We start from the raw sequence: 23,089 nt of genomic DNA on the forward strand, positions 1-23,089 counted from the left end.
TGTTTAAAATGTAAGTTTCTCAGGACAAGACATGCCTCTTACTCTGTTTTTCACAGGGTATAGAACTGCAAACATCAGCTATGAAGTTAATTGCTGTAATAATAAAGATAGGAGATAGGCAAGAAAAAAAAGAACGCATGATGGTTTCTTAGTAAAGCTGTCTTGGGACAGACACATAATTCAAATAGTCATTTTGTAAGACAGTAATGCAAGATGCCTTTTAGGAAAGGATCCACAGCCCCCCATTTTTACATGCCAACCCATCATCTAGTCTGTATATGATATCTTTCAGATGAAAACTATTTTAGAGAATTAAAAAATTTTATTGATACAATTTCTCATGGGCCTTTCTCTGCAAAGCCAGGAAGTTGTATGAGGCTCAGGGGAAAATGGTTCAGAAATGTTCTAAGGTTATCTCATGACAGCTTGCTGATACATTGCGAGGTAAGCCTTGTCTCCTAGGTAAGGCTTAATCCTCTGGAGGCCTCCATGGGCAGGCAGTAAGTTGTGTGTGCTGTGCTGCCAAGCTGGAGATCTCCCCAATCTTCCATGCACATCCCAATCTTCCATGTCCCATGGACCAGGGCTCTGATGCAGGCCTGAACACTGCCTGCCTTGCGGCTCTAGCCAGTATAACAGGAAGGAGACAGTTCACATCTGCAGAGAGCTTACTGGGAACATGGGAAGGGGTTTTGCAGCAGTTTATCACAGCAAGATGAGAAGTTGGGGTGGTTCAGGACACAGAAGCGGCTCTTGGGACAGAGCAGTAACTCATACTCGTCAAGAAGTACTTCCAAAGACCTTGATACACTTTCCTCATAGCTGAGACAGGCAACATAAGATCCACACAACTGTTTGAAAATGTGGAATTGAAATAGGAAAACAGAGTTATACAAAACTTGCACTCCAGACTGTGGCTGGGTATGATGTACTTGATTCCAGAAAAATGAAATGCAAGAAATACACAAGAAAAAGGAAGCCGTTAAGGAAATATTATTAAAAGGTAAGCATTGCAACTTACTCCAATGTCAATTTAAATTAGTAACAGGGTTTGGGCAGCTTAGCACAGACAAAATTAGTTACATTTCAAATAGTTTTCAGGATGAATTGGACATATTTCAAGTCTCCTTTTGTGAATTTTATTTACATGCAGAATAATTTTTCCTACTTGTAATCCTGAACAAGGATTTATTGCAGATCTTATTAATAAATGAAAAAAACAGTAGCACTGAAAACATGTTTCAAATCTAATTAGAAAAAAAAGAATTTGAAATATTTCTACATATCATATAAGTTAGCCAATTCTCTGCATCCACCTAACACTCAAAATCATTACAGTATCATTGAAGGTACAAGATTTTAAAATAGAAAAATTAGGGGGTTTGCTTTGTGTTTCATCACATGAGACACAATTCTAAGAGCTGTTATCTTGAACACTATCCACAAGACAGAATGTCTGTATAGCTTACTCCTGAATTAACCATTTTCCTGGTCTAATAACATTGTTCAATAATCTATTACCTGCTCTCTTCCCACTAAATCTATTCAAATGTCCTCCAAGGTAGGTAACTTCTGTTAATTTATGTTGCAATATTTTACACAGTGCATTTTTCGAATTCAACTAATAATAAAGAGAAGCTTCTTTAAGAATAGCAGAGGTGAAGCATGGTTATAAAGTAATAATTGACATTTAAGTTCCTTAAAAAACCAACTCTAATGGAAGAGGTACAAAATGAATCTGCACAGCCTGAATAAAATCTGTTACAATGAAAACCCTCCCCTAAAACACTTGATATCTTTACCATAAATGAAAAGATAACTTTGGGACGGGTTATGTTGTCACCTCCTTGAAGACTTAAAAATTATCCCAAGAACATGAACACTGCTGAAGACACTGTTAAAACCCTTAACACTTTGATCTTGATTTTAGCTTGTTCTACCTGGAATATATACACGCACCACTTATCCTGGGACATAGAGTTTTTGTTTGAAATATTAAAGAAAGTCATCTGCAAATAAAGTGAATATGGACTCCTGAAACATGGGGTTTCCATGGGGTCTAAATAATGGGTCCAACCTCCCACCATTCTACACTTTAGAATGCTCCTAAGCGTGTTCACCCTCCTCTCAGGTAACGCTTGTTTAGAGATGGGTTACAACTGGCAGCATAAGTCTATGTACTTCTTCCGTTCTTTTCATGAGTTTAGATTCTAGAAGAAAGGAATTTGGTTCCAGATGATGAGTGTTCTTTTTTGAGCAGTGAGATTCAGTAGTTTGACTCATTATCGTAATTCACATATACCAAGATGCAGCTCCATCCAAATCTGGCATTTACTTTGATGTTCAAATCAAATGCATAGTGTTTGGCAACTATATATGCAGAATTTAAATTGACTGATCCATTTATCTGAAACTGGTATGTGTCCAAGTCTGCTCACAGATGTATCTCTCCTGCTCTAGCAGAAATTCCAACAAGAGGAAAAAGACATGTTAATCATAGCTGCTCCAAAATAACACATACAGCAAATATTGTGTGTTAAGACCATCTGACTGCCCATCTATGTTTCAAAAGAAGAAAAACCAGGTAAACTGATGGTAAAGGATACCCATAATTCCCTGAAATTTCAGATATTTTTCCAGTTACAGGGAGGTCCTCTTTGCAAAGCAATCAGGACTGCCTCAACAACACATTTTATGGCTACCACTTAATTTCTCATGAAAATTCCAATTCTTTTATTTAAAAGAGTGTTGCACAACCTGAAGAGGTCAACAGCCTGATAGACAAGATAAACATGCCGTGGTGTCTCAGAGGAATTCCAGAGCAGAAATATGCTTTATTGAAAGAGATCCTAAAGAGAATCTAATTCTGTGAGGTCTCTTACCTGCCAGGGATCAAAAATACTGTCCATAGCTTGGCCTCTCAGATTTTCAAAAACAGAATCCTTCAGAAGGGCAGCCACAGAGAAACAAATGTGCTGTTGATTGGCTTAGACTCACAGGACAATAATCTCAAGATGAAGAAGCAGAATTTCTCAAATTCTCAATAAAAATGAGATCCATGAGTTTTCAGCATCAGAAAAATTTAAAATAAAATTCCTAACTCCAGAAATACTTGGGACATCTTCCAACAGCTTATTCAATTAGCAAGGCTGTACCTCGACAACAGAAAAACAGCTTGAAAAGTCCCACTGAAATGTGCACCACCTTGCCATTGCCTTCAAGTGAGCTTCTCCAATGCTGAAGGTTTTGGTTTATTGAAAGCAGAGCCCAGCTGGGGCCTAGCTGTGACCTAGCTCATTTGATGGGACCAGAAGCAGATGCTGATGGCCGGTTCCTTGGCAAGGTGGAGAGGAAGTGCTTCTCCTTAGCTGTGGGTGAAGAAAGAAAATTTCTACTTGTGGAATGATAGCCTTTAAATAACATAAATTGAAGATGATGGACACACCTGTTTGTAGAATTTCAAGTTCAGAGTAGGGGGTTCCCCTCTACACTGCTAGAAACAGAACCAACAAACAGACAGGTTTATGTATTTCGAAAGTTCTACTGTGCCAGTCATCAGACTGCTACAATTCTGTCCTTTAGAGGGAAGCTCCTGCACCTGGATTCAGATTGGAAAGCGAACTGACTCGTGGTTGCTTGTTCCCCTGATGTGATTGCATATGTTGCTGGTTTTGACATAGAATATCAGGAGTTCAATAATAACAGTAATATTCTGTGGAGTCAAAGGAGGGTCTGAGAACTTAATGAGCAACATTTTGACAATGTGACTTATCACATATGATAGGCAGTAGTTTTACTAAAGTACAGATTTAATAGATCATTTCTCTGGAGAACTAAAAAAAAGCAAATGTAATGACTAGGAGGGGTAAGTTCTGTTAACTTAGAACAAAAAAACTTCCAGAGCAAAGCAATGTCTCCACATTGCTTCCCTGGGAGGTCAGTACTTACAGAAATGGTATTGTAAGTCAGAATATGACCATTAAACCTGAAAATATAGCTTAAGGACACACTTTGATGTGGCTGCAAAATTATCACCCAAAGGCTGTTATAAATGGGGTGGCTTAAGTTTATAAATAAGGCAAGGCTTTAGAGATCAATTAATACCTTTGGGAAAACCATAGACGCTTTTATCTATCTTTCAAATATTCTAGGTATGCTGCAATATATTTTTTCTACTTTTTTTACAAGCTCATTTCCTGCTTTTAGGAAAATGCTGAAAAAAATTATAAAATTAGCAAAATATTTGTGCAACCCTTACATATATTTATGGCCCATTTCATATGCTTCATAATATAGTCCACAATTAGCTTTCAATTTAATGTCATTGCCTGAACTCTAAATTATAATTTGAAAATAAAATACAGATTTTAATCAATAATAGTTTAGCATAAGTCTGTTCTAAATACCCTCAATGCGTATGTCAGTGCATGAAGCAAAAAGTCTCTTTGTATTAATTTATTTATACATAGCAACTTTTCAATAGTCTTACATCAGTGGGTTAAATATGTTCTTATAAAACGTACAGCAGGAATCCCAGTAACAGAAGATTATATAGCTAATTGGAAAGAAGAGAGGGTTCAAATACCTAATTTTGCTCTTCTTTGTTGAAGCAAGCCAGAGAAATGAAACTAGCTAATAGATTTGTAATGAGATGTGAAACTCTCTTGAGGGAATAAAAATATTATATGAGCTATATAAACAGTGAAGGAAGGTGTTGACAGAGAAAGATAACACGAGAGAAAGAACAAGGCTGAAACTGCAGTTTTGAAAAAATAGTGCTACACAATAATACAGAAAAATAGGTTAACATAATAAAGATATTGCCAATTCTATTCCAAAACCCCCAAACCATGTTTTCAAGATTCTGAATATCAGCATGGATCTACTACTGTCTCCTTAACTATCCTTCTCTTTTCTCCTCTTTCAAGAACCCTTTGTTCAGACCCAAATTTTTAAGCACAGGAGCATCAATACATACTCTTTAGGTAAAACCTGTCTCTTTTATATGAAAACCTCTGTCCAAGAACATTTACAGCTAATATACAACTTACCCATGCATAGTAACATTTAAGTCAGTCAATGACTGTTTCTTTGCAGTATTGCCTGGGAGATCCTAACAGCATTGGCTGCTAGTATCTGATGAAACAGAGAGGTTATCAGGCTTTCTCTTTCCAAGTCCTTTGAACCACCATGCATTACCCTCTCATCAAATCAGATCTAGTGATTGTGTTGTCTGAGAAAGCTGGACCAGCTCAGTGATTAACAGTGGCCTGGACCACAGAACTCACTTGCTCTGGATGTAAGATTGCTAAATCTGAGTAAAGGGGGCAGATGACATCACGTGATAAGGGCAGGTGAGAGAGGTCTGCATCAGCTCACACTTAGATGCGATCTCCATGGGGATAACAGGGCACTGCAGCCTTACAATCCACTGCAAGGACTATCTGTAACAGCGGGAGAATCTCCAGCACATGTTGGCATAAGAGGCTTTAGCATAACCTAACAATACTCTGAATCAGAAACCGGCTACATCTGCCCCAAATAGGGCTTGAAATGTGAAAGCATTGAATTAACCTTAGCTGGATTGGAAAACAAAGCTTTATTGTAACATATGTTTCACCTACATTGTTACCTGCAAATATCTCTGTGAAATTGAAAAGTTCGGAATTTACACTGATTTAATGAAGTTTTTGTGAACATTTAAGCTTCTGTTCTTCTCTTTTGTATCAACTGCATAACCCCATTTTACTCATACTCTTATTTTTGCAGTTCTTAAATTATATATTAAATATTATACATTTTTGATCTAGTGATGTGAGTATTAAAAGGCATATGTAGCTTACCTTTAAAAGACTTTCAGAAACATATGCTAATATTACACTGAAAATTGAAAGCCAGATTCTGCAGGTCTTTTCCTCCAGACAGGTGAGTTTTGTCCAAAATGTATTCAGCAGCTGAACACATTTCAGGACACTTAACTGAAGAAAAAAGTTAAAATTCAATTTTTCTTGTTCCTGGCTCTGCTCTTGCTGTATGACCTTGGGCAAATAACCTTTCAATTGTCCACTTGTAAAACAGTCAAGACTACACACCCACCTTATTGGTTTATTCTGAGCTTTAATGTGTATGAAGTGTTATGAGATGCTCTGGGAAGTGCTACAAAGTGAAAAGGGTTATCAATCATTGTCAGCAAAACACAAGCTGCTGAAATACAGTGGAATCTGCTTTCCTCTCTCATAGGACATGTTCTGTCTTGTGCTGCACATTCTCCAGTATTCACAGTCTTAAAAGTCTCTCAACACTGCATAGCATAAGGAAGGATAAATATCCCTAAGCATTCTGAGAGACTACTGAGAAAATATTTTTAGTTTTAAGAAGTGAAGTCTGTTGGAAAGTATAAGCTTTGCTTCTAAATACCTGCTTGTTTCCTATAACAGGAAACAAGAAAGACATTTTTTGAGATAGGGTTCCTAAATTGCTTAAATAGCTAGACATTAGTTGAAAGCAGCACTAAATAAAAATTTAAATACTTTGCTCTCAACTTTCCTTTCATTCGTAATGTACTAGGTAAACTATACTAAAATAATTACTTTCTTATTACTCATGAATTTCAGTGCAGCAGCTGAGACAATGTAGATAAATAAGATGATTAATTGAGACAGAATGAATCACAACAAAACATGTTGTTGTAAAAGGTATGGTTAACTCCACAGTGATTCATATCATTTCAGATAACAGGGCTTTTATCAAAAACGGCTGCAAGGTTGGGAAATGATTTAAAAGCATTTTATCTTAGAGAGCCACTGCAGTTCACATGGGAGGGAAAAAAAGGAAAAAAAAAAAAAGAAAAAAAGAAAGGAGAGAAAAAGCAGCAGATTCAGTGTCTGCAGCTGAAATAGCCTTGGGCTGTTTCAGCATCCTTCCCACAGCACATCTTTACAACACACCATTGACATTATCAACCTCCCTTGTGCTAGAGACCCTCTCTTTTTTCAGATGGCCACAGTTTATTAGATATTCCACTACTGAGAAAGTTAATTCTGGGAATTAAGGAGCAATATTACAACACCATAGCTGTCCTATAATTGAAAACACAACACCTACCGCAGGAAATAGGCATCCAAATGCTACAAAGACATCAAAGAAAAATAGTATTTATTTTTCCTCCATTCAGAATTAAGAGTTTTTAATTCCCAGGCTCCCTCCTAAGATTTTGCAGGAATCTTAAATGTAGGATTTATAAAAAAAAATACTGTTTACTGCAGTTTAGAAAAGCAAACACCAGCAGCAGCTGACCTTAAAAACCCCTACCTGTTTAAATAGAAGGGAAGATGAGATGTCTCCTTACAAAATTTTTCCCATGTGTATTTAATAAACTGGGTCAGAATATCTGACTATGATTTTTAACTGAACCACAGACTCCCTGTAGGGAACTGTGCAAACCTCAGTCTCTCACCCAGCCTAGGAACTGAAGATAATTACCCTCACCTGTGGGGCAAGTTTTTGAGAACTGAAAGAACAATGAAAAAGAAAATACCAGTATATAAACTGAAATGCAAAATACTAACACCCAACTTAATGTCATTTAAGATGATTAATGTTTCTGAAAATTTAATTCCAAGTGAACAGAGATGTAGAAGGTAAAGGCTGAACTCTTAAGGATGACAGCTTGCCAACAACCAGCGACTGAAAATAACCTCTCCATGTAGATGAGGTCCAGTAAGATAAAAAGAAAAATGTTTCTTAAGGGCTCTTTACATAACATACATGCAAGTTAGCAGTACTAAAATGAACCTCTTCATGATACTCACTTTCAAATACCATCTATTATTTGCCTTTCAATAATAATTTCCAACATTCAAAAATAATTCTAAATGCTTACTTGAAAATAGTTCAAATAGAAACATCAGCTTAGTGGTATTTATGGCATGAACAGCCATCCTTTGCTATGCTCCTCACTTCTTAGTCCCATCTGATAACTGAAGAACAGACTGAAATGTTGGTCTCCCTTTCATTATTTATTGAAAGTCAAACTGTATTTCCCTTCTTCCACACACCAAATTACATCTGCCACCCGATTTTCTCCGGATCCCTACTTCTTAACTATTTCCTCAGAATCAGACAACTTACCACTGTGAAAGGACACTCGTGGTTGTGGAAAGCTATCTGTTAGGTCTAGAAACAGTAGGAATTACATTGTGTACATTCAAATCAATTCAGTTATGTCATTATGAATGCACACTAGTTTGAAGAGAATCACCATGAGGCTCATTTATCTTACAAAAGTGATTATGTCTCATTCAAGATTCTTCTGGGCTGTGGGCAGGTTCCTAAGCCTGCAGGTATCAATCTGATCCCAGGTGATAATGCAGCAGAGGAAATTTGCAGGTGTAACTGAAGGTTTTTCTCAGTGTCATATCTTAGTGTAATATATCAAATTATGGGGAGTGACAGTTTACAGCAAGAGAATAGACAAATTTGTTTGGAAACTGCCATTTAGGTGTAAATCCTAGTGTGTTGAACACAGTTTATGCCAGAAAACTTACCAGTATTTCCATTCCCCCCCTCAGTTAAAATAAGCACAAAACTACAGGCTGCCTGCAAGTTCAAAATAAGGAGCATGTTAATCTCACCAAACTGCCACCAAACCCTCAGTTTTATATTTACTGTTTTTCATTGCCATTGAAGAGAATTTTCCATGTCATTGAATAGACTTGCCATTATAAGGGCTTACAAAGGGGATTAAAGTTTGTTGTCCAAACCACCTACATTTGTAGGGATCTTTCTGTTAGTATTTGACACCTCATTTGAAAATATTTTAAACTGAGGCACAATCTACCATTCCAGTATAATTGTGAAGAGGAAATGATAACAAGACCCATTTGATATCTTATTCCATTCCAAGGCACTCATCTCTTTAAAGCTCCAGATTTCTAACTCTGGAACCATCACTAAAGCAATTGTCATTGCTTCTTAAAATGTACAAGTCTTGTACACAACCTGCTTTCTTTTCAGCACATTTGCTGTCACACCAGCAGCAATTTCCCAACTGGCTCACAGATGCTCTGTCTTTGCAAAATTTCAGCTTATAATCCTGTAATTACTTTGTTCAGACACTGGGTGTTTAAAAGCAGCAGATCTTTACAGTAGAGAGGAAAAGGATCCATTTTTTAAGAATAATTCTTATCTTAGCTTTCTTTATTATTTTGTGCTTCAAAAAAAGTTCATCATTTCTCTTCTACATAACTTCCCAACCTCTAATGGTTGCTGTACACTCAATATCACAAGTTTTATCATTGGCTTATTGTTTTTGTTGTAAAGCACTAGATGTTAAGCTCAACATGTCTATAACTCCAAAGTTTCTGAATTCTAAACTTTTTCAGTGATGCCCTGCCTACACATAGCAAGAGAACCCGGAAGATCTTTACCACATCAATATCAACAAATATTTCTTTGAGTCATGAACTGGTGCCAGATGTGAAGCGCAATCACGTGAGAGCCTTGCAGTGTCCCTTACATCCCAAAGAAACTTCTACCTGGTGCACATGCAAAAATGCACAGACCATTCCCCCAAGGTAGCTCCTTCCCTGAGGAGATGTCATTTGTAACTCACATCTTTTGGGGAGACTGGAAATTGAATTCAGATTCCTGTGTCCCTTATGACTTTGATGGGTCAAGTATTTCATATACATCAACATTTAGACCTAACCAGGAATGGAAAGTATTACATACAAATTTACTCTCCTTTACTTGCCCAGAATAATTGCTCTGTAGGAAACTTTCTATAACTCTGTATAAAGATGTTGCTTTCAAAGCTTTCACTCTTGATTATTCTGTTACTGAAAGTTACTCTGAGTTGTAAAATACGTATTCTGAGGTGAGCTTTTACAGCCAAATTAAGCAGCAACTTGTGACAAAGCAGTTTTCATCAGGAGATAATTGACCTTATTTGAGAGTTAAGCATCCTGAGGCAAAGTAGAGTGTGCTTAATCCTGGCAGGTTAATTATCCAGTGATTATGGTAGCTTGGAAGGTATTACTGCTAAGAACCATTTGCAAAATGACACTATTAAAAAAACCTTAATTTAATAAAAATTAAAAGCAATGACAATAATCAAGTTCTTCAGTCATGTATTGCTAGATAATGACTGCAGAATGGCCCTACTTGGTTAGCTGCAATGACCATATAATTACTCCTTTTCTGAATGTTCTGTACTAAATTTGTTATATGAAGAACCATTAATAAATACAAAAAATTCAAGACAAGATGTTTAGATAGGTTATAAATGAGATTTAAATAAATTAGCAAAACACCAGTGGTCACTGAGTTAATGCTGAAATAGATACATATACTGAGCTGTTACCACAGCATTCAGTGTCTAAACTGCAGTTAAGGGTATGCTGGCATTTACATTCAAAACTAGAATATTTATTCTGAGAGGTTTATAACTTGCCCATTTTAATTACCATCTGGCTGAAACTTGAAATAACCAATCTCCATTCAGATGTAAATTTTTAAGTAGAAGATGTAATTTAAAATCACTTTGCCAATTGTTTTTAGTTTAGGAATGGCAGCAATTTGGAATTTTGCTGCACTTGGATGTTTTTGTATTACTCAAAAAATAAACAGCTCAGTGCTTAACAATAGAATTTTATTGGACTATAATGTGAAGATAAATATAGGGAAGAATAAAATTGTGTCTAAGAGTACTGTTTGTACTAATGAAGAAACAACCACACAACTTGGTATGCCTTGCTTATTTGTTAACTTATGCAATTACACTGATGGAAAATGTAGAACAAAGCAAAGGGAAATCACACCAAATGGACAAAAATTTGGTGTTGGCTAGCTGAAGTGGTTTGTGGCCCATCAATATATACACAAACACAAAAAAAATCCTCAATGTGCCTGTAGCTGAAATTCATATGGGAGGAAAGAAAAAGCACCAAAACCAAGGGCGGAAGCTACCAGAAGGCAGAACATGTCAGACTGAGCTTTGAGTTTTGCAACTACTCTTTATCAAAAACCATATGCAGAGAGCAGAAATACTGACAATGAGAAGACACAGAAGCTACTCAAAACTAGAAGTACATCATGCCAAGAGCATGGTTTCAAGTCACACAGAAGGGCAAGACAATGAACCACTGCAATCCGCATTTCAACAACTCCAAAGCAGCCAGCAGGAAGCTGAGACTAAAAAACAACCAGGGTTTCATGATTAGTGTAAGTGACAAAGAGGCTGGTACTCTGAAGTATTTATATATATTGTACCAACAAGCTTAAGGATGATCATTTAAGTTTAAATAGTATCTTTTATCCCAAAAGACACCAAAATGCTTCAGAAATTATATACAGAAAATGCAGTGAGTCTCTCAACTTTAATAAATACAACAGTACTACACAATATTTTTTGTCAGCAGGTGAATAATACCATAATAAACTGAAATGACAGAGGAAATTAACTTAGTCTGAATAAAGTTTCTGAAATGGGAGTGTCACCCATGGGAGTATCATGGGCTATTGCTTATAAAATACACAAATACACAAAAAGTAACAACCTATGAAAAATAACACCTAATGAACCACTATGATCTGAATTATCCTAATAGGTCAGTGGAGCAATATTTACATAAAAGACCCTCAAGTTTTAATCCCAGAAGTTTCTATGAAGCTCTTCTACTCCAAAATTATCTAGACTTGGTATTAATCTGTGAAATCTGACAGGATTGTGTCAAGATTATACTGCTATTAAATAAAAGTACTCAATACCATCTTTGTGAGGCCTGTATCAAGAAAGATGTACAAAGGTAAGAGTTGGAAATAGCAAGAACATGTCTGGAAAAAACTTTTTCTGTATAGTTAGCTTTAGTTTAAAAGATTTCCCTTAGTCCACTGCATTTAAAAACATCGCAATTTTCTTTGTTTTAAATACAAGTATTTTTTATTTTTTTAAGTCCTATATCTATAACTATGCTAGCCCCTATGTGGATATGTGGACAATAGTTTAAAAATTGACTTGTGTTGGTGCAAGTCCCTGTGTCACAATCAGGAATAACCACTGAGAGGACTAAGTTGCTTTTCCATCATTTTCCTGTAGTAATCTTGAGTGACAAACCCAACTTTCATTTAGGTGTGTCACACATTTCAAGGCTTTTTTCAACTTTTTCCTGCTGAGAAAACTAATAAATATTTAAGAACACCTTCTAAAGTGAAGAAAAATCAAAAATGATGAGGGAAATCTGAATAAATTTGGTCTATTAACATGGAATTCCAGGCAGAATTTTATGCAATCTATTTGCCAACTTATGGACTGCCAGTCCATCTACCATAGAATCAATGAGAACCTTTTAAACTAACTCTCTATTCCTTACTTTTCTCCTTCCACATCTCCCAAAGAGTCATCTTCTTCACAGAAAATGCTATTAATAGCAGCACTATGGGTAAGGAAACAAGTTACAGAAGCTCAGTGGCAGCCCTTTGTATGTTTTCCTCCAGCAGAGTTAACTTCAAGGTGAGGACACTATGCACATGGTATTTCTGGCTAGAATGAGCAAGTTGTAAACCTCTAACAGGTATCTACTGAAATATCCCAGTCCAGTGACCATAGATTTAACTTTCTAGTGACACCTCACATGGAAAGAATGGCTCTATAAAAAAAGGAGGACCACGAATCACAGAATCATCAAGGTTGGAAAAGACCTTCAAGATCATCAAGTCTAACCTTTGACTGAGCATCAACTAGATCTGCAGCACTAAGTGCCACATCCAGTCTTTTCTTGAACACCTCCCTGGGCAGATCGTTCCAAAGCCTGACAACCCTTTCAGTCAAGAAATTCTTCCTGATATCCAACCTGAACCTCCTCTGGCTCAGCTTGAGGCTATGTTCTGGGGAAGCAGGCTCGGAGACACAAACACATAAGTGCAAGACATACAAATACTTCCATTATTCTCTTAAGACTCACCGCTTCATTTCCAAAAAGAACATCCACGTAAGGCATGACCTTCATCATCGGCTCTTTGTAGAACTGGCTTATAAATGGTGCAGAAAGATTCAAGCTGAAGATCTTGTTGTTGGCAGAAGCCTGAGCAGCCACTTTTAATACTGCTTCTGGTGACACTGTCAGGAAGAATCCCTGCAAGCATCAAAACAAATCAATGTATGTTACTAATTTTATATTAGGTACCACATGAAGCATGCTATTTCTGTAAAGTCTCTCCCAACCCACATTTATCATACACGTGCACAAATAAAAAACTTCTGGGAAATATTGCCTTTCCATTAAGGTACTAAAGAGGTGACAAATAATCTGCATATGCCTGTAACCACAGCTTTTCAAAATGAAATGTAACTCCTTACCTCTGCATTCCATGGACTACACTTTCCCATGGCAGCTAAGACTAATGTTCATAACTTCAAATGTGATGCATTATAATTCTAAATGCCCTTTTATAGTACTAGAGTGAATCAGACTGTGCTGCTTAATTCCAAAGTCCAGTCTGATGGTTCGATACATAGCTAGGAGACCAATGAAATTTGTCTTCAATAAAGGCCTTGAAAATGCTGACCTTGTAGCACTTGTTACTGTTTTGCAGAAAAAAAACCCTAGAGGTTTTCATGTTTCCACACAGGTATTTTATTTGCCCCCTTCTTCCGAAAGTACTTTTCTTTACTCAGAACACCAACATTTAAGTACCAACTTCCACAAATCACTACTTGTCTACAAAATTGTGATTTCAATCCTATGAAGAACAAGGCTGCCATTTTGAATTTAGCATTGCAGATGGTTACCCCAACCACACGTGTTCCAGGAGACATGTAAAGATCCCCTACAATTTCATTAATCTGCTAATTAAACACAGGCTTAGATTTTGCAGTAATTAAAAAAAAAATTGCATGGTTTTGTTTTTATAAAACAAAAACTGATTTTACTAACTGTTCTCTAAATTCAGTGAGAAACAGCAATTTTCAAGCATGAGCAGAAAATGTTAAATTTAAGGCCAGAGATAATGTCTAAAGCACAGTGAGAAAAAGCTTTGAGGAGGGCCTGACAAATAAAACACCATCTCAGCCCTATATATAACATCAGCAACATGACACACCAAAAGATGTAATAGTGACACAGTCTTATTTTCCAGTTTTCATCCATATGATTATACCTTTGAATCACAGATTATCTATATTTTCATCCTGCATACTTCAGTTATCTGATCATTTTAGGCATTCTACTCACTGGAAAAATAATGTAAGTCTACAGATTAAAGACTACTTTGAGAATATATCTATTCATTTTTCTTTACTCCACACTCTTCAGTCTAAAAAATACATGATTGATTTCAAAGTCTGGGCACGATGTGCTAGTTGACAATCAAAGTCCAAAGGGCACAAGAATCCTGTGCATGTTGTAGAGCTACTCAGTACCCTGAAGGCCTGGAAGCCTGTAAACATCCAATCTTTGCTAATTTTACATTCTGAAGAATTAAAATGAACAGTTTATGTAACTTCTCATCTCCATAGCAATCTTTACCATTTTTTAGTTTTTTATTTAATGAACAGAGAGATGGATTTAAAAAAAAAAAAAAGGTCTAAACACAAAAATCTTTCAAGGGTCACATGTTGCCAGCTCTGGATAAATGACAGTGCTCTACAGTGGCCTACGTAAATAGCAACCTGGTCAAATAATTAGGCCTCTTACCAATTTTAGGCTGAAAACTTCATCTGAAGTAAAATACATCTGATTGTAATTTAAGGTACAGAACACTATCCCCATGAGATTTAATTCAGGCCTGCATCCAACTCCCTTTTCCTTGGAAAGGCAACATAAAAGTGCTGAGATACAGATAGGAAAGTTTGCTTTTTAGATCCTGCAAAGCAAAGGCCAGGAAATCTCAAAGGCTATAGCACTGTCTTCTGGGTTTCTTAAAAAACCACTTCTGCCATTTAATTGAATTCTTCCATGGTTTTGTTTATATTTTTATTTAAATACCTGTTTGACATTAAAATATCTAGAAATTAAGAATCCTGTGTATGACAACTCTTTTCCAAGTATAATATTTATTTATAAAACAGAATTGTAGCAGTACAATCCACACAATGGAATTAACTAAGCAGGGAGAAAATAAAATTTGACCTGGACAGATATGGATTTAAAGAAACCTAATTCAACCCCCCTCCCCGGTATTTAAATTGACTTTGTCTCTACTTTTAGTGGAATACCATGCAGCTATGACCAGTGTAGTTACAGTAACCCAGCTTCGTAAACTTAAATTACAACAGAGAAGCCACAGGTCACCCTACTGTGCCGTGCTACAACTGCATATAGGAATGAATTCCCCTAAAACCCCCAGGTTTTCTTATATCTCACTGGGGTTCAGAGCAAAGTTGCTCTGTGACTTCCTCAGAAACTCAGCCTGCAGGCTCTTGCAGCTGCCACTGCTTTTGTTCCAGATGTATACAAAGGAATGCCTAAGCCAACTACTCTTACCTACTATAACAACTAACTGTCAACCAACATTAGCTTTGAGTGAGAAAATAAGTGTATTCTGTATCACTGGTATAAAAGACTTCATATTTCACCAATAGGAAGTGCCATTTCCACTAACAATAAGGTTAAGAGGCTCCTCAGAAGATATTCTATACCCACCTACACACCTTAGACTGTTACAGAGAGCTTTGGGGTCCTATTTACACTCAAAACCCAAAGGTACTTAAAACCGTCATGAGGAAAACACCTCTAATCAAAGTAAGGGATAGTTAACAAACAGAAATTCCAACCGTTTGGAAAATGTACATTGCATAGAAAAATGAGATTACTGTGTATGTATCTATCTTTGTGAAGGAGGGGGATGCTGGTAGACAACCAGCTCAGTATGAGGCTGCAGTGTGCCCAAGAAGGCCAGTGGCACCCTGGCCTGTAGCAAGAATAGTGTGGCAGTGATTGTCCCTCTGTACTGGGCACTGGTGAGGCCACACTGAGTACTGCTTTCAGTTCTGGGCTCCTCACTTCAGAAAGGGCATTGAGGTGCTGGAGTGTGTCCAGAGAATGGTAAAAAGGTTCAAGAAGGATCTAGAAAACTCGTCTTACAGGAATGGGTGATGGACCTGGGTTTGTTTAGTCTCAAGAGGAGACCCAAGGCAAACCTTGCTGCCCTCTATGACTGCTTGGACTGCTTGAAATGAAATTGCAGTGAAGTGGGGACTGGTCTCTGCCTAAAGAGGACAAGAGGAAATGGCCTGGAGCTGAGACAGAGGAGATTCAGATTAGCTATTAGAAGGGCTTTTTTCATTGTTACAATGGTCAGGCATTGGAATATATATATATATATATATATATATATATTTATATAGGTTGCCCAGGAACATGGTGGAGTCACCACCCCAGAGGTTTAAGAGGCATCCAGTGCTGGGTATGTGGTTTAGGTGTTAAAGTGGTATGGATGGTTGGGCTCGATGATCTCAGAGGTCTCTTCCAGCCTTGATGACTATGATAGAAAGACATGTGACAATTGGGCACTGCTGTCACAGAAAGTGAAAGGCAGGAATACTGTACACTAAGAAAACCTATAAAACATGAAAGGCGATCAGATAGATTAGCAGCACACGGCATTCCCCTGGCATGTGCTGAGAGAGTGTACCAGATGCTACTGCTTCATGATGTACTACTATTTTCTGCTACTCAAAATGTAATGAGTGTCTTTTCTATGCCAGGAGGAAGGTACCATTGTACCACAAGCCAGAGAGCAAGGCTGAACCAAAATACACAGCAGGAAAATAGGATGGTAGGCTGAATTATGTATGTGCATGTTTGTATGAACACATGCACAAAGCAATACCATTCTTAGGCACTGTAAGCAGTCCTTTTATTTAAATACAGTCCTCTGGTGGGGGAAAAAAAACCTCCACATTTTTCTTGTGGGATAAAAAGAAACAAAAAGGAAGAAATAAGAAAAATACATTCATGTACTGCAGACACATGGCTATGGGAGATACAGTTACTTGTTTTTAACTTAAGAGTTTTTAAAATTCAGTAAGATGCATACAACAGCAGAGGACAAAGTCAACAGAGAATATCATATTAATCTCCCTTCTACAATATTCAGGAATTCTTTGATGCACCTTATAAGATATGCCAAGGTAGTGTGAATATTGGATAGTCTTTTACATTCATGTCTTCTTTTTTTGTAGACACTAGCATTACCGGAAGGATTTGGTGAGTTTACACATCAGTAATTTGTCTTGTAAGCCACCTCTCTCATTTTTATCACACACACAGACCCAAAAGGTTTCTTCTGACCTACACTAAGCTCTTACAGCACCAGCTATAGCAGATGTGAAGGCAGCAAATTAAGGGTGTCAAAAGTGTCAGCAGCACAGAAACAGAGAGTGTTGAAGAGGTGACCTCATGAAACCAGCACAACTCTGGCTTTGGTGAATGCAATTCTGTATAAGGTGTTCTGTCCAAGCTGAGAAGCCTTGCCTTACGCTGAATTTGTGCTCATATATTCGTCTGGATTACATACATGGAATATTTGCACCATCAGGCTCAAGATTTTTTATTTTTCTGAGTATTTCCAAACAAATGCAGGGCAGGATGATAACAAACAGCCTTGCAATTTGGAATTTATTAGTGTTTAGTAGTAAAGAAGCAATACTCTCTCAAAAACATACAGATAATAAAAATTGGGACTGGTTTTAAACCTACTACCTGCTAAAATGCTAAAATGCATTTCCTTCTTTTGAGCTCTTCCATTTTCCTTGCCACTCCCATTTGTAGAGTGGATTACATGAAAACAATTTTATCATATGAATGACAGGATTTTGAACCATGGTATTCTGAATTGATTTGGGAATGCCATTTGGTAACAATGTAAAAATCAATAAATCATAAGTGTGAATCAAAATATTTAACTTTTAGGAAAACAGATACAACAGTCTGCTGCCATTTAAGAGAAGTTATATTCTGCCAACAGGAAAGGAACACATCATTTAATCCAAAATTATTTTATAGCAAGAATTTACATAAAAACGCAGTTATGATGACATCACACTCTCATCCATCTAAATGGTGGAATTTTTCAGGCACACAGAAAGCTTGACAGTTAAGTAGTGACAGTCCTGATAAATACCATGATTCAGTAAAGCCCTACAGAAATCATCTAACTTCAAGTGTGCTGGCAGTTCCAGTGAAAGAGTGAGAGTGCTGAGGTGCCAAAAAAACTTGCTCCATTACATGACAGACACAACCAAGTCAGAGCTTTTGGACCTGGTTAAGTTTCCTGTATTCTGCACGCAAAGAGAGCTTGAAGCCACACTCTCGGGCAGAAGAGGCATCCCCCAGCTCTGCTCTGCCATCAGTCTCATCTGCTGCAGTCTAGCAAAAACACCAGGGCTTGGAAAGAGTGAGGCTGAACACATGGCAGTTCCTGAGCTGGAGGATGAGCCACTAGGTAACGGCTCCAGAAGGGAGAACTTGCACAAGGCTTCCAGGTGCTCTTACAACCAGAAGAGTCTGAAAGACTTTTGTATTCCAGCCTCTGAAGTGCCTGAGCACAGATGGGGCGCAGTCCGTGTCCCACCCACTGTGAGACATGGCAATGAAATCATCTTCCTTCAGAACAGGAACCAGAAGGAATGGAATGATAGAGCAAAGCTCTTCATCTGTCTTAGTACTTATGTGAGTTTAAAAGAGCAGGGAGCCATTTAAAAACTACCTTTAACACTGAAACATCTGAGCACATTACTTGGAATGTGCAAGACTGTCAAGTTAGCAGATTTATTGACCCCTTATCTCTCAAATCTCTCAGTTTTGAGCATTTATACTTGCAACCTGTTCCTGCTTGAAATTATTGTTAGATTATTTTCTTTACTGAGCTACGCCAAATAGTCATGATGATACAGATAATAAAATACTGTGAGTATGGGGAAAAAACCCTCCAGAAATAATTAACACACCCCTACAAATTAAATAATCAACATGACCTTTACTAATAAAGGTGCTTGTGGCTTTAAAGTAGCATTTTACTTTCTCTAGAAAGCACAAAAGCTCTTTGTAACTACCCACATGGGAAATGTTCGGTCTGTAAATTAGTGAAAGGCATGAACGTTATTTTAACCTGTGTACCTGTTCTTCCTATAAAAGGGAATTTAGGAATTTAGGAAGTACCTAGACAGTATCAATTGCATTTCTGAACTATATTTTATCTCAGTGATTAATCTTATCTCAGTGATCAGCAAGCAGTCACTTAATGAAACAAAACCCTCTGCTTTTGTCCAGTTCCTACTGGAGACAGTTGTTTTAAATCAGGAAGCAAGGACAGCAAGAATGCAACAATTTCTCTGAGTAATTGTTTTGGCTTGTTCCTGTATGCCTTGTTTATTTTTATTAAAGTATTGCCTTATAACTGGAAAATGACTAAGCCATAAACTATTGTTTTATCATTCTGAGTGGCCAGTGTTTCTGTTTTCGATAAAAGCCAAGTTTCAAACAGTTTTCAGGAACATAGGAAAAAACCTAACTGTCAGTAAATGTGCTTATATTGACCGTGACATTTTCCTCTATGATGGTGCCAACATGTCAGAATGAGAGGATTGCTTTCAGACTTGAACTGTTTCTTTGTTGCTGAAGTGAACTCTCATTATTGCCATATTTGTACCTATCAGTAGCAGAAAACCTTCAATATCTGACATTCATGCTAAAGAAAACAATTATTTTATGCACATATAACAAATTAATTTTTATTTTAATCAGTTTGGAAATATTTTCCAATTCTGATAACTATTGCTTAAATTTGGCACTCTCTAGGAGTTGTTCTAAGCCATCTTAAGGACAAAATAATTGTGTGACTTAGGAGATGTGTAGATGAGAACTTTAACAATGAGGTGTAACACATGTGCCAGAGAGCAGTAATATGCCTACTTTTGGACTAGAGAAATGTCATCCCAAATAAAGAAATTCTCCTATTTCCTTGAAAAGTACAAAGTTAGTTAAGATCTTAATTTATCTTGCCAATACAAGCTTAAGGATTTGGTTTGACAAGGCTCCCTTAGGTCCATCCCTTTGTGAAACAGCAAAAACACCTCTTAAATAAGCTCTCTCAAATTCAGTATATAGTTTTACATGAGTTTATTAAGCTCAGGGAGTGAGATGTATACATTTAATTATACTGAATTTTTAACAAAATTTTGGAGGAAGTACTAAACATCATCTGGGAGATAGGAGCCCAGAGATTTTATTACTTTGATTAATAATTCAACTGCTTTTGCCTCTGTTTACCCACTTGCAAAATAGTTATAATGATAAATACACCTCCATTGGCAGAACCAGTGGGAGGTTTAATTACTTAACATTACTGAAATGACTGAAATTTTGTGTTGAAAGGTATTATAGAGTATAGAGTATTACCATCAATAAAATATAAGCTGCAAATCAAGCAAGCTATGATAAAGAGCAAGCCACTTCATTTCTTCTAGTATCCCAGAACCGCTTTACCACACTTTCTTTTCATTGAAAACCAATTTAATCCTTACTGAGAAAGCCATGCATCTTAAAAAATTGTTAAATTGCTGATTAAAGAGAGAATCCATTCCTTTCACCTTTCATCCTTTTAAAATAACACTTTATTAAGTCTAACTTTCCTATTAATATGAGGATAATGTTGTGTTTAGACCGAAGAGTAGACTCGGACATACTTTTTATTGTTTAATTAAACATTACCAGAAATCTAAAAACTGGCATCAGTATTATTGATGATATTTGGAACAATGGGATAACTGGTTTTCAATCTGAATTGCCAAAATTTTGAGCACAATCCCAGGATCCTTGTCCTGGCACATAAGCACTTCAGGAAGCATAGAGTAAGGTATGGTTAATTTAGGCCCTCAATGATAGTGTAACATTTGCTTTTTTGTATATGGTTAGTTCCATTAATATAATGTGGCATCTCATAAATTATGTAAACATCAACCATATGTTGAATTCATTCAAGTTTGGTGTGTACATAATATTTACAGTATATTAGTAAATCGAGAGAATCCATGTAACTACAAATGCATAGAGAATTTCTAATTCTCTAGACAGTTAATCCTCAGTTTGAAAGCTCTCTAAGTAAATACTTTAAACAAGCCCACTTCTTGCTTATTAAAATAGCCTCGAACAAGAAGAGAACAAATAGGAGTATTTGCTTAATTAAATGTGCTTACATCAGCACAATGGTCTGCTTTATGAATACAAGTTAAACACTCAGAGTGAAACAATGACAGATATTAGTAGATAATCACCACTGACTGACTGGGTGTCAAAAAAAAACCGAAAAAAAGTTTCACCAGGCTCTTGCTCTATAACCAATATATACTGCTGTACCTGTGGCCTCAGTGTCATGATCCCCAGGTGATGCAGAGGAATGCAACAGTTATGTAACATAAATACAAGAATGAGTCCAGTGCCCTGGACAATAAGCCCATCTTACAGATTTCCCTGTCAACAATGTGGTCATGGTAAAAACTTTCATTTGAAAGGTCTGAAAGCAGATACAAGGTATAATGAAATATAGGCATCTTTCTCCCTAAGCACTCTAATATTGAAACACTTCTGCAGAAACCTTTCTTCCCTCCCCCAGCTACCTTTGAGATCTTGTAATTTATAAGAACATAGCAGCATGGGGATTAAATATTAATCAAAGTCATTACCATCATCTTTAGAACATATTTCAAGAGCCCCAAAGAAAGAGCATATTATTTCCCTAATAAAGATCGTATCATCAGAAATATGTAGCATGGTAGGTATGAAGAGGAAAAAAGAAATGATCAAGTGGTAAGTCAAAAGATTTCTGAAGCTTATAGCACTATTCAAATGCTAACTCATCCTTTAACTGAGTCTGTTTAAACAAGGCAGACTCACCACGGGCAAAACGGAGCTCTATATAGAACCAGAGAAGCCCACAGTATATTTAAAACATTTAACTTTGCTGAAGGAAAAAACCCACGCACACAAATAAGATAGAATTTAAAAAGAGGAGTCCAAACTCCATCAATGTATTAGTGAAATTCTGGAGCAGCTCCAAAGCTTCAGTGGAGATGTGAATTCATTTGGTGTGCGATAGGGCTTTCCAAAGCACAACCAGGGCACCTGAAACCAACACTGTTCACAGGACGATTTATTCTTTCCATACAACAAATCACCAGCCTTATGAAATAGTAGGACTTCCATTATTTGCAAATTAAGGTGTAAATGATTAACAAAACAAATACCTCTCCCCAAGGTACTTTAAAGGGCCCACATACCCTTATGTTTACTTGCATGTTTATGCACCACTACTGTGTAGAATTAAGTGCATAGTGCAACAAAAAGCTCAGAAGAGCTAAAAACATAATTGGCATATTAATAAAGGACATATTTCTTCCAATTTCTAGCTTACCAAGTTACAAGAAAGTGCATTAAATATTTTTTTCAAGTATCACTCCTCACAACTCTATCCTACTAACCACAACTCCAACAAAATGTCTTTCACAGCAAATATAACATTTACTATGAACATGCAATTAGGTCCTAATAGCTTGGATTAATTACCACGTCAGGGTTTACAATAAAACATTTATTGCTCACACTTCCACACATTAAAATTAATTATTTAGAAGAATATTAATGTTATTGCTTGGCCTTTTAATTTCCATTATAGAAAGACTCTTACATGGCTTTATTTCTGAACACAAATAAATGAGGGTCAGGATCTATGCTAATTCTAATAATTATTAATATAGTTGAAATACGGACAGTTGCTAAGCTCTTAACAGAGATATCTTCACTTAAACTAATTTGGGTAGTAATAATTTCCTGCAGAATACTTTGAATACAATGAGCTATGTAAATGTTCTGCATTAATTATTATAGTCTGAATATATACTTCCCTCAAATTCCAAGGGTGAGAGGGAAGTACCCCTAACTATTGGCTTTTTAGAGCCAATAATACTACAAATAATACTTACATTAAGTTTCTGTTTCTAATGAACTTATGAGCTCATACCTCAGAAAGACACTTTTAATACCAGGACCACTACTGTAACCAGGGAGAGTAGTGTAATTCTTTTACTTACAGA

The 23,089-nt window shown here is 36.7% G+C and overlaps 1 protein-coding gene across 2 annotated transcripts in view; it reads right to left on the reverse strand.

The window, feature by feature from the left end:
• The window catches only part of ADK (adenosine kinase), a 272,833-nt gene that overhangs the window by 65,875 nt on the left and 183,869 nt on the right, over positions 1–23,089 (reverse strand). For both annotated transcript variants that reach the window (XM_058841194.1, XM_058841195.1), the window contains exon 7: positions 12,963–13,133. In XM_058841194.1, the coding sequence (XP_058697177.1) occupies positions 12,963–13,133 (171 nt within the window). The remainder of the gene's footprint in view (positions 1–12,962; positions 13,134–23,089) is intronic.

Source organism: Poecile atricapillus, chromosome 6 (genome assembly GCF_030490865.1).
Source record: "Poecile atricapillus isolate bPoeAtr1 chromosome 6, bPoeAtr1.hap1, whole genome shotgun sequence".
Taxonomy (NCBI): Eukaryota; Metazoa; Chordata; class Aves; order Passeriformes; family Paridae; genus Poecile; species Poecile atricapillus.